General features: G+C 41.8%; 1 protein-coding gene across 1 annotated transcript in view; it reads right to left on the bottom strand.

Moving 5' to 3' along the window:
* Nucleotides 1-13,725, bottom strand: part of PDXDC1 (pyridoxal dependent decarboxylase domain containing 1) — a 435,979-nt gene that overhangs the window by 300,023 nt on the left and 122,231 nt on the right. Inside the window, exon 2 of the mRNA XM_086941443.1 lies at nt 3,381-3,454. Within this exon, the coding sequence (XP_086797569.1) occupies nt 3,381-3,454 (74 nt within the window). The remainder of the gene's footprint in view (nt 1-3,380; nt 3,455-13,725) is intronic.

Raw genomic sequence — 13,725 nt, 5'->3', positions numbered from 1 at the left:
CTATTGCATAGGATGAGTTATTCGTGAATCCAAATTACTGAGCCTACAAATCTCCAACTGACTATCAAGACAGCCCATGCTAGTTTCACTTTAGCATTATCAAGATTTTAAGCCAAGGCTCTGAAGCTTCACACTGGAAGAAGAAAAACAAATACTTCTACCTTACCCAGACCGCCAAATGTGTTTCAATTGCTTAGCTGCAAGAACAATTCAAATTATTTCAAGTGAAATATTCAGTTAAATGGACATTTGTAAAGTATATGGTGAAATAGGTCTTAGGTACTCTATCCCTACGTGCCACTCATGTACACCTTTATGGGGCAATCCCAGTCCCCCCTGTGTTTTCCTTGACTCTGTGGCTGTATGCATTTCTAATCCCCTTTAAAAGTGTTTACGCCTGCACTGTGAAAACACAGAGCGGCTTCAAAGCAGCTGCTCCATTTTTCACAGGAATGCGCTGCCCTGGGGGTAGCGCATTCACCATAATTAAGCTAATTTTCCTGCATTGGGCTAGGCGCACCTTTTGAAAGGTGTGCCCAGCGCAATCCAGGAAAATGTGTTAGCATCTGTAAAATTGCCCAAGATATTCATTAAGGATATTTTACTGGCATGTAAACTTGATATTAGCCCCAGGTTATCCACTATTATTTCAATTGCAATTATAGTTGCCCATCTGTGCATTGCAAGGACTTCAATTACTTCCACACCTACCAAGGTTTATGATTCTTTGTCAGATATTCAAGCTTGAGGCAAGTATTCTGAGACTAAAAGGTGATAAGGGGTATACACGTCTTAAGTATATTTGGGCCACACTTTTTGATTGCTGATTCAAGATGGAGTATTTAGTTAGTGGTTTGTGTTTTTCTTTATTTTTTTGTATAGGTACTCTGTCTGCGCTGTGTGTGGTATCCTTTTGAAAACGTTCCCACTGAGGATGGTAAACCAAATGTTCTTTAAAGCTATTATGGAATGCTTTTTTGTGATCATATTCAATGTAAATTAAAATGAATTAAAAAATATACCAGTAGTCACATAGTATTTTATGTAACAATCACAGTTTAGTGGATTGAGTTGATGAAATTGGTTTTGTTACTACTGGATAACATAGGGACACATAAGGATGCATGGAACCATCAACTTTTTCATTGCCTTGCTTCAAAAGTTGTGTTTGGGGACCCAAACTTAAGTTTGAAGACCCTTTGATTTAAATACCTTACTTTTTAATATGCACAGAATGGTGACTGTACAGAAACTGTGCACTCCATATTTGAAACAAAAACATTTTTATAGTATCGACTTTTTAAAAATAGCTTTTGCAAAAAATATGTACATTTGTATTATTGTTTTAAACATGTATCCACAGGCCAAAATACTTATTTATTCCGAAATACAGATTTTGAATTATTTTATTTGCCAAATGCAAAATATATGCATTTCAGTCTAACTGTTGAAATAGTATGAGACATTAAAAAATAATTATAATAAAAGGCACCACCTTTATGGAGAGTGTATTTGCCTAGGATAGGACTGAGGATGCAAGTCATGCCTTCTTTTTTCTTGGAGGACAAAGGGCGTGTATCCAATTACACTTTCTTGGACCCCTTGCATAGCTGACCCCTTTGATATTTGATATTCATTAGCTTATAAAGCGCGCGAACCACCCGAGCAGGGGTATCTCTGCACTGCGACTGCTATCGACAACCAGGAAGCCACATCAGAACAAAGAGTTGTTTAGCAGCTTTCTGAATTTCAGGTAGTCAGGGCATTGACGTATACGAATGGGGAGTTGGTTCCAGTAGAGGGGGGCGAAATGAAAAAAACCGTAGGGACCTGGAAGGCAGGTACCTTACAAATTTGTCTGATAGGTAGCTTGAAACCATGTCATGTAAAAACTTGTAGGTAATACAGCTGATCTTGAATTTAATCAACCTCTGCACTGGGAGCCAATGCAGTTGTTGTAAGCGGGGTAGGGAGGTCGTTCTAGGAGGGGCACTGGCAACTAATCGGGCCGCAGTGTTCTGGACTACCTGCAATTTATTTAAGGAGGCTTCATTAGCGGAGATCAGCAGGGCATTGCAGTAGTCCCGATGGCTTAACACTAATGCCTGGATCAGAGTTTTCAGTGTGGAAAAGGGTAAAAAGGGGAAGACTCTTCGAAGTAGATTGAGTGTGTGAACGCATGTACCCGCAGTGGTGGTGACATGCTCTCCCAGTGTTCGTTTCTGATCTAGGCAGACTCCCAAGTTTTTGACCACCTTTTTCAGAATAGGAGAAGAGCCCAATTCCTCTGACCACCAGCTTGGGGTCCACCTATCCACTGCTTCCCCAAACAGCATGCTCTCCTATTTCGCTGTGTTAAGCTGGAGGAAGTTGTCCTTCATCCAATCAGCCATAACCTTCATACCCATCGAAAAGGTAGCCTGAGTATTGGGAATACTTTCGTCAAAGAAAAGTAGGAGCGGAGTATCTTCAGCATAAGAGATTGGAGTGAATCCTTAATCCCTCAGTAATCCCGCCAAGGGAGTGACATAAATGTTGAATAAAGTAGGGCTCAAGCAGGAGCCCTAAGGTACTCCCTAGGTCACTCTTGTAGTCTTAGAGCGAAAAGGGCCCAGATTAATCGTCTGGGTTCTGTCTGACAAAGTATTACAACCATTTCAACGCATTCCCTTGGAATCCTCATTAAATCGCTCTTTCTTGCTCTACATAGAGATTCACATTGAATGGGAAAACATTATAGGCTGCCTCTCTGACCTGTGTGTTCAGTAGCCCTGGTGCTGAGAAATTCATGCAGAAACCCTTGTCACCTTCCGCCAGTACCTTCTGTGTGCTAACTTAAAGAGGCATGAAGTGTATGAAGAATACAGTTATGTTGTTTGTCCACTGGTGGATTAGGTTGGTTCGGATCCAGTCACAGGAGAGCAGGGGCAATTCTAACCCCTGAGGAGTTTAGCTATCCCATAACTCAGAAGACTTGAGTAGCAACCATCTGCAACTCTGTGTTACCTAAATAACATTTAAGAATGATAGTAATAACTTGTTTTTTGCACGACACTTGCTGCAATAGTTTTGAGGTTTTATAAAACTGTAAATAATGGTCTTGTGACTACTCAACTGAAAGTGACTGGATTGATCACCCTCAGAAGGAAGGTGAGCGGAGTTAGACTAGCTGGGAATCGGACATCTGGTTAATTGGATCCCAGTATACTAGCAGTAAAGGAAGTACTGGGCTATGTTCATTCATTCCAGTTTTCAATGAGAAGTTAAACCAGTTCTAAGCATTTGGAGCAAGAATAAATTACATGTTGATCAGTAGATCTTGCGTTACCTGCGAAAACGTTATACATGATATTGAAAGAGTTATATACCAGAATACATACCTTGGATGATCTTCCAACATCTTCATTGCTTCATTAAGGTTCTTTCCCATTTCTACTAAGGTTGGGTCAACCATCTACCAATAAAAGAAAACATGCTAATGAACATTTTGATACAAAACAAAATAATAAGAATATGACAAATGCAAAATTTATGTTAGGTGCTGAAATGAAAAACAAGCGTTCTGATAGCATGGTTCAGTGAGAGTATTTTGCTCTCGGCATTTCCAGGTATAGGGATTACAGGGGTGTTTAGGTTTTCATTATTATGGAGTGTCGATGAGAGATGGAGTGTGAAAGTGTCTTTTCTTTTATCTCTCGATCAGATTATATATATATATATATATATATATATATATATATATATATATATATATATATATACACACACACACACACACACACATTCATACACACACATACATACACACAGATAGCACTGTCTACATATCATTGAATGGAGAAAATGTGTACAATCTGTGAGTGGGGTAATGTGTGGATGAGTTACTCTGTCTGATAACCCAGGTATCTGATGTATTTGTCAGAACCAATTTGAACGTGGGTGTTAAATTCGTGTGTGCTGAAGGAATTGTGTACCATTGGAATATATTTTGCAGATACCGGTGCATGAGAGTGATATGTGTGCAATTAGCACAGAAATCGCTCAGGCTCACAGCCCCCTAGACACCTTTTTGGGGTTGGAGCTTGTGAGAGTTGCTCTAGAGACACAGATGAACACACAAAAGATCACCCACTAACTCACATCAACAACTATTTCGTGCATGTGCAAGGTGACAAGTAACCGATTTATGCCTGGGATGCGCAAACAGTGAGAGTGACAGACTAAAATGACGAGGAGGAGATTCAGTTTGGAAAACTAGAGACATGGTAGAATAAATGGAAATATTGTGTTCACAAGGTTCTCTTGCTCAGATTGGGACGCAAATGCCGCAGGAGATTAAAAACACTATTTACATCCTGGTAAATGCTTAAATGTATTACCAAGGGCAACAGTCTTACCACACTGTTAGCACGCGCCTGCGAAAAACAGTGGCTGGGATATGTGGAATGGCATCCCGCTCTCCTGAAAAGAGTCTTGAAAGCCAAGAACGGAACAGGCTCTATGTTTTCATTTACCTAGCAGGCACTTGCTTGTAAAACGTTTTTATCTGAGGACGTCAATTTAAATTTCAATGTTGTCTGTAAAATACAGATTTCGGCGTCATTATGACAACCCCACCCAAACCACTATGTACCTCTTTAATCTCGTCAGGCCTACTAGATCAAGAGACATGGTGGAACAAATAATGCGGCAAGGCTATCTAAATTATGGGGCAAAAACGGAAATGATGTGGCACATTCTCAGTCAGTATTATTTTTATCCATTTACGATAGACAGTATTTTCCTGAAATTTTGAAAGTTGTGTGGGAAATTATACAGCAAATGCATTAAATCCTTAAGTATGTGGTAAACTCTGCAGCCACAGATGCACCTAAACAATAACCCAAACCTAATTCCTACCAATGCCCATTGTAACAGCGTTTTCAAGTAGACTGCCACAAAATATACATGTACTATAAATAATAAAAAATGAACGGGTACCCAGTAGACAGTAGTAATATATTGCCAACCAAGAATTAGCCGAAATGTACCAAATAACATCGTCAGATAATAAGAGAAATCTACAACTCTTTTAGATGTGAGCCAGCTGATATCGCAGACGGACTAAATAAGGATGTTCATAATCTCCTAAACACATGCCACTGCAGCTTCAGCATTTACAGGAAGTATCTCTAAAACAAGTGGTGGAGGTGAGAAATTCAGTTTGATCAGGATCACCAATGGATCCATTATCAAAGCAGGATCTTCAATTTATGTCCGTTGCTAATCGCCCTTATTCTAACAAATAGCATTACTCCATCTGTATACTGTTGTAGGATATATTATAATGTTTTAACTCTGTGAGAGTTGATAAGCTGCCATGGAGCACTGGATGCTAGAGTCAGTCTCCCTTCTGTTCGTCCAGCGTAGGGAATGACACCACAGCTCAATTTTGGCGCCAAATTGCGAGAGAGCTGCCATACACCAAAACAGACTGTTCAGCTAACGTTACAGAGCAACACTGCAGTGGTTCGCAAGACAAGAGATTCCACCCCAGGCAAGTACTGGTTAGTTGTACTTGTTATTTCGTACAGTGTGACAAGAAGTAACGATCGTTTCAACAGTGTGGGGAGGGGAGGATAGGAGGGCTAATGGAACAGTTTGGCTGCGCTATAACGAGCAGTCAGGATGTTGGCCTGAATGGAAAACAAATGGCTTTTGCTACTTTCTCTGGGTTTTGAAGGGAGGGCTTTTTTTAGGCATCTTCCAGAGTTAAATTCTAATATTGTTTTAGGGCTCGATGAAAATCAGATTGTAATCAAGAATTTAGAAGCGAGTTTTGCTGTAACGCAGAATTTATTGGTACGTACACACATTTTTTAAAGGATATCTATGTCGGGATGAGAGAGTGGAATCCTACATTAATGCACTCCGTCTAATTTCGGACTGTCTATTTGGGAACTATTGTGGCCTGCTTGCCTGTGACCAGTTTGGTAATCATTATTGGGACAAAGGTACACAGCAAAGATTGCTCTCAATGAGTAATTTGTCTTTATGTGAGAATATACCCTTAGCTAAAAGCTTAGACGAAGGGCCTCTTCATAACAAAAGTGACAAGACAATGACTGATGGGTATGATTGTTACAGGTTGTTTTTTAAACAAAAGTAACACCTTTTGTAGTTGGGGTTTTCCTGCATACACAAAAGGGGACAGACCGAGTCCTGTAAGCAATGTGTGCTGCATGTTGTGTAACAAGGATGGTGATTGTGCAAAAGTGTGCAAGTGCACCGAACCATTATCAGAAACGATTGGATATAGGTTGACAACCCTGGACCTAGTTCTTTAATTGATTCTGTTCAAAGTAAATAACAAGATATGGTTTTAGTACTACATGATGATGTCAGAAGTGGGGATGCGGCAGAGTGTGTTGACCTGTTAGCTGAGACCACTGCTGGTGAGACAGTTTGGAATTTGCTAGTTCAATCTAGGGCTATAATCACCAAAGAGTGATTTTAAGAAGTGTGACAAGACAGACCTCCTGAGCCTCCAGAAGGGCTCATGTCTCCTATGAAGGAAGGAGTATTGAACTAATGATTTTTTGTTTGTTTTGTTTTTAAGATGTATTGGAATTTCAGAGCAAAAAAAATGTTACTGTTAAGGGTTTGCACATACGTGGGTGGTTTTATCAAGCATTGTTCGGGATGATAGAAGGCCAGGCATGAGGGATCATGTTTTAGTGATACAAGAGGATGGTGATGTAGGATCAACATTAAACTGTTGTTCCAGTATTTTTCCAACTAATTGGACACAATATCTGGGTTTAACCACAAGATCAAGCCAAGGAGCTATACCTGTGAAATTAAAGATAAAGATGAAGCCTAAATATGTGTCAGTAGACACTGGAGCTGCAAGTGCTATAACGAAAAAAGAATGGCATGAGGTATTTAAAGGCAAATTGGTGCTGCAAGAAGTTGTAAGTTATGTCAGAAAGGGCAGGCATAAAGAAAATAGATTGTCTAAACCCATTAGCAATGTCTTGGATAAAATATTGGTGGAGGATGGTTTACCTATGCTGGCTGAGAAATCGGTTCCCCTAGAAATTTTGAGGGTGGCGATTCTTCGTAGTGGACATCATGGACATGTAGGTTCCACTTAGATTAAACAAAGAATTTTAGGGATTTATTAGTGGCTAGAATGGATAGGGATGCGAGAAGGTGTCATGAGGAATTGTCTAGCACGTGCAAATTGAAAGAAGAGTCTTTCTACGCATGTTCCACCTTTGCATCACGATTACAACCGGTCCATAGAAAATGGAGATTTCTTTGCGTGACCCCTTGAACTCTCTTGATCTACATCATCACTACTTAGTACCTTTTGGTGCTTTGTTATTCCAAATAGCTGGTGTGAGATTTATTATCAAACCAAGTATCAAAAGATTAATTTAGTAAAAGAGTTCATAAAAGTTGTGTTTTCAAGAGAGGGATTGCCAGAATTATTATTGTCTGACATCCGCTGTGGGTTGAAGATCGCAGGCCCCTATCTGCCGCTCATATATTTCCTTGGTGCCACTAAAAAGACAACCTCAAGTGGGTTGTGATCACAAAAGATGGATTCAACAACTGACCCATAAAGCAAAATTTTTATTATCCACAAACTACTGGACTGGTAGAGCCTATAAACTGAATAGGGTTGAGTATGTGAAGTGTTGTGTGCGGTGACTGACAAAACTGAGCCCAGCGTGTATGAAGAAGTGATTGGAAGATGGAAGTGGACCTCAAGAGGAGGATGAGGATTTGAATCCTTGATTGACAAGTGCCATGTCGGGATGGGCTGCTGAGTCCCAGGCCAATAGGTTTGGCGGCTATCATACCATTTGTCCCCCAAGCCAGTCCCTATCACCCTTTTCCCTTTCGTATGGAGATTATGACCTGGAAGATTGTGGCACTGAGGTCCAAAAGAGATGACGCCACTTGACAGAGGCCCTTTGGCTTTTGCCATATAGTTGCTCTGCAGGAAACCTGGGATAACAAACGGGTCCTTTTTCAAGGACGGCTTTCTACGTTTTTTGTTTTTTTTAAATGTTTTTATTGGTTATAAAACAGTTACCAGAAAGACAATTGGCATGTGCTAAATTCAAGGTTACAATAAGCAAGAAATAATTGAGACATTGATTCTCATCATCCCCTGTCCCACCCACTTCAATCACAATGTAAATGTAAATGTACAGGAATTTATATAGCGCAAATCACCAAGCGGTTTCTAAGCGCTTGCTTAGGGAACCCGTCCTGGTATTCCCCTGTGAGATAACCCCGGCAGGGTATCCGCAAGGTGAAAGCCAGGCATACCAGCGCGAGGGGCCGTTGTGGAGATTAAGCAAGCTATTGCCCAGAGTCGCAGAGTGTGAACCCGTGAATCGAGTAGGCACCGGAGCGAGAATTGTCGAGTCCATGGACATTTTAGGACTCAAGACCCCGCCGAGCCGGGAATTGAACCCTGGTCCCGGGCTGACCTCTGCTTCCAGGTCTGCCTCCTCTAACCAGTGAGCCACACTTCTCCACAATACAATCTAAATAACACACCGCCCACCCCAACTTTCAATCCTCCCCGGAATCATTATCCGAGCTTTCATCATCAGACTCAGGAATGGGGTCGCAGATGTCCCCCCTGTAAGTATTCTAGGCAGTCCATATTTTGGTCCACTTTCGGGGGCATTTCCGATCCAGATAAACATATCCTTCAGTAATCATGGCAACATCCATGTCCCTGCACCATGCCTCCAACGAGGGCAGATCAGTGGATCCCCACCTCTGTGCCACATTCCGTTTAGCTACCATGAGGCCTAATGTCGCCCAGGTTAGCCAATGCCGCGATAAGTCGTTTGGTTGCCAAATATTTAAGAGGCATCGTCGTGGTTCAGGCAGGAATGAAATATTCTGTGTCTGGGACATCGTTCGTAAGACTTTGCACCAGTAGTCATAGATGAAGTGGTGGGCAATCCCAAAGTGTGTGGAAAGAGGGGCCCTCGGTCCCACATCCCCTGAAGCAGTATGGATGCTGTGCCCTGCCTATTCTGTGGAGTGTAGTTCTAGTGAGATAAGCGCGATGTAAAATTTTAAGCTGAATGAGCCAGAGTCTGGCCGGAATTCCCACCTCTCTGGGCGAAGCGAGCGCTGCCTGCCACTCTACCTCATCCGTGGCTCCAATGTCTGCAGCCCACTTTTCGTTTAAGGCTGTCGTGGGATCTATTTGATTATTAATCAATTTGCGGTATGTGAATGAAGTGGCACGTTTAGGCATAAAATCTGTAAGTAACCTATCCTCTAGGGGGTAAGCCTCGGGCACATCTATGTTCTGGGGTAGTACTGCCAAGGGTGCATGTCTGATTTGAATGTAACAGAATGTTTCAGTAGGGGCAAGCTCATATTGTCGCTTTTTAAGTTTTTTAATTTAGCATCCACTTCCTTAGTGGGACGGGCTAAGCGTGGTCTTCTGGTTTTGGCCTCACTTAAAATACCATGTACTTCCAAGGTGGTAAATTGTCACTCACCCCATTTGTTAGCAGTAGAGCTGATGTTTACAAATCATCCCCCCCTGTTGGTAGTACATTTCTACAACTCCTTCTGTAGCATATTTGATACTGAACATATTGCCACATTAGAGGGGTTTCTCATCACAATGTTCAAGAGGAAACGCTCTTACTACGAAGTGAGGTCATAATTTTAGGTGATTTTAATACACATCTCTGACTGTACCTTTGTGAAAGGCCACATGGATACAATACCTCTGGTCTCCCACTTTGAGCACACAGAACTAGGTCACCGTTCAGAAGAGCTCCTTGCAGCTAACAATCTGCATTGCCTAGAACAGATTGGAGCGGATGTTTCTGTTCTCCCACCATTGATTTTATAATGCTTTCTGCTCCTTTGGTGTCTGCAGTCCATAAACTGGGAGTCTCCTGGAGCAGTTCAGTTAAATTTCTTTATTTATAAGGTTTACCCTTTCATAAAAGTACATGCATATGGAACAATAAACATTACATCTAGTTATGGACATAAGTACATTATCAAATTATTATAAATCAGATGAACACATATCTATACATAACACTATATATTAAAAACAAGAAATAAAAACACAGAATAGCAGCAGATTGTTATAATAATAAAGTACCACGTACCCTCACACCATGTCTTAAAAATGAGCATTCATGTAAACATGCTTCACTGTTAGACAGTTGGAAAATGTATGAAAACATTGCTCCACTCTGTCTAATATCGCAAAATCTCCTTTTAAAAAGGGGGATAAAAAATAGCTATGTATATAATTTATAAAATTTACAAAACAGTAAAAAGGTGGATTCAAAACTGACCCATAAAGTAAAATTTATTCTAGACTCCGGGTCATACATATTAAATCAATTGTGGGTGGAGACCCTCTACCTTTAAGGATGCTGGAATGATGAAATCTTTCCCTTCAGTTACCATAATATCTAATAGGTCATGGGATTCCACTTATCGACCCAAACTCCTGATTTCTATGGTCTAACAGTCCCTGTATATTCCCCAAAGTGTTTCTACCATTTGGGAGGTGTGCGTTGAAATCACCAGCAAGGCAAAGGTATAATCCCTGGCCCTGAGTAATAACCATGTCAGATAACTTGAGAAAATTAGTTGATTCTAGAAATATTGGATTGGGGACAATATAAAAATCATTATTATAAAATTAACCAGATAAAAATGTAAACATTTTTTTTAACAGAGCACTTGAAAGCTAGTACTAGCAGCCTCCAAGACCTCCACATGACCGCTTGGGGCAATATTCAGCCATATTGGCAATCCACCTGAAGCACGACCAGAAAAGGAACCAATGGCAGGAATATTATAGCACTGGTACCCATCTAACATAGTGGGTACCACCTTCACGTCTCCTGTAACATAATGATATCATATTTTTTAATAAAGGAGAGCCTTTCTTGAACAGATAGCTTGGAACTAATCCCTGCCACATTCCAACTCATGCGGGAGCCCGGCCGAGATTTAACCCGGGTGCCTCCAGCCGCAGGAACAACTCGAGAGGCTTCCTGCAACGAGCGCTGTGGGGGCTTGTGGTCCGCGCCCTCCACACACTGACAATCGGCTCTCCTGGGGCAGTTACAGTGATCATAATCCCATAAATCTGGAACTGGTCCTGTCCTTAGATATACCCAATGGAGGAGTGCCGGAGCATCTTAAATAGCACCATTAGTACAAGAGATCAAGCACACAGATTAAAATGGGAGAAGGTGATTCCGGAGGCCTTTTTAAACAATCTGTATGAGGAATGCAAAGATGAGATTGCACTATGTCGTGATAGTGGCATGCAGGACAGATGTGTATTAGATGCTTTTAATAAATTAACCAAGCAGATAGCGGACAACTGAACCACTCACTGTAGGTCTAATGGAACCAAGGGGAAAAAGTGGTTTGATGGCAATTGCTCCAAGACAACCAGGAACATAATGATGGTTCTTAAGCACAAACCCAGGGATGAGGAAAGGGTCAGGATCTGTAGGAGGATCTCTGTAACTGGGAGCGGCCGTGGGAGGCCCTAGGTCAGGCCAGTGTGCTGGATGACAGTACCCAATTTTGGGAAGTGTTCAATAGCTCCTTCGTTTTAAATTCAGCAAATTCCAGAGTGGACTGTTGTATAGCCTCAGACAGAGGAGTCAAACATTTTGAAGGGCGTACAGTGGTGATGACCTGGGGGTGTTAGACACAGTGTGGGAGCCTGCAACTGATACATTACAATTGTCCTTCAATGCAGAAGAGGTTTATAAAGCCATTGTGTTCACAGCCGGGGAAAAAGTGCCAGGACCGGACGGAGTCCCTTCGTACCTTTATAATACGGACCCTTTGGCTTGGGCCAAGATATTAACACAGGTTTTTAATGCGGCCTGTCTGTGTGGCTTCCCTCTTCTTGGTCCAAGGCAACTATTTTGTATATTTTCAAAAAAGGTGCGAGGGATGACAGTATGTTACCGTACGATATTCCTTTTAGCCTCAGCCACAAAGAATTATGGTAAAGGAGGTCCTGGAGCGCCTAACCTCCTGGTTAGACAATTTTAATGTTATTTCAGATTTAAAGTATGGTTTTAGACAGGGCAGACGGACACTGGAACAAAACATCAACTTACACATGGTTGTGGGTAAATACACCATAGCCAAGAGAAGTTCCTTGCACATGGCTTTTATGGACCTAACCTCGGAGTTCAACTGTGTCAACAGATCCAAGCTATGGCCCATTCTTTTGGATCTGGGCATGGATGCAGATCTGGTGGCTTTTCTACACCCCTCTCATTCTAATATCACAACTGCAGTGAGGTACAATGAGGATGGCGGTGTGTCAGCCTCCTGGGCAGTCAAGAGAGAGGTAAGGCAGGGGTGTATTCTGCCCCCCCTTCTTTATACCTTCCATATCAACAAGTATGGGGAAGCACTGTCAGCATCGAGTAAAGACACCCCCTAGGGCTGGCTCAAGACTTATTCCTGCCTTATTATATGCAGATGATGGGATGTTGTTTGCTAGGACTGCCAAGGTCTTCAAAATATTTTAAATACTTTTGATTTCAGGTACTCTATAGATCTCGCAATCAATTTTTCCAAATCCCACATTATAACAATTGGCACCCATTAGGACATTGGCCGTAAGTTCTTCTGTAGGGGGGTAGAACTTACCAAAGTTTTGACTTCTCCGTATTTGGGAGTGTTGTTTGATGACAGAGGGCCATAGGTCACGCAAAGAGCAAATAAAAAGAATATTCTGGACCAGGGTAGAGGGTGCAACTATGGATTTTGCGAAGGGATTAGGGGCTAAACCTGTACCTCCCCTAATAAAGGTCTATAGAGAAAAGTGTATCCCTATGGCCACTTACGGAAGCGACGTGTGGGGGTACAAAGATGTAAGAGAACTGCAGGTGGTGGAGAACACATTTTTGCATAGACTCCTTGTTGTCCCCAATTGCATCCCTTCTTTCATGATGCACAAAGATCTTGGTCTAGGCTATATTTCCGACCTTATTGCAATTGCACCAATAATGCGCTGGCTGAGAATCTGTTCCAGCCCTGCTTCCACCTTAAATCTACACGTCTTAGTGGATTGTATTGCACTTGAGAGGGCCTTGCATATCACCTGGTTAGGTTAGGTTATGGAGCAGCTGAGGAAGCTAGGCCGCCCTGATCGGTTTACGAACCTGAGACCATAATGCCCTAGTGACATCAAATACATGTTTGTGGCTAAGCAGCTGCTGGTAAGGGAAGGCACAGAACTTGCTAAGTCCATAGTGAGAAAAAACATAACGCTGAGCTCAAGCTCGCAGGGGCAGTTTTTTCAGTCATTTGTTAATAATGTCCATCATTGGTTCCGGTTAACCAGATTCAATTTTATACACTGGTTATTAGCCTTCCCTAAAGGAGTTTCAAAGCCAGGTGCCCTAAAGCCCTGTTCTTGTGACAATTTCTCAGAGCAGGACACTATGCATATTATATTTTTCTACGAATTCTATGGCACCCTGGGGAATAAATTCATCCTTCCGTTGAGAAGAAATAGTCAATTTGTACAAGTAAGGCCTGCACTATTGTACCTACAAATGCTTTCCTCCCCTATGGGCTGCCTTGGGGTTGCAAGCTTCTTTTCAGGAGCCCTAAGACTTAGGAAGAAGCTGTTTAAGGATTAGTAAGATCCCACTTGATTTGACCTTCATGGGCAAT

Source organism: Lissotriton vulgaris, chromosome 10, assembly GCF_964263255.1.
Source record: "Lissotriton vulgaris chromosome 10, aLisVul1.2, whole genome shotgun sequence".
NCBI classification, from domain to species: Eukaryota; Metazoa; Chordata; class Amphibia; order Caudata; family Salamandridae; genus Lissotriton; species Lissotriton vulgaris.
This window is presented reverse-complemented; position numbering and strand designations above follow the sequence as displayed.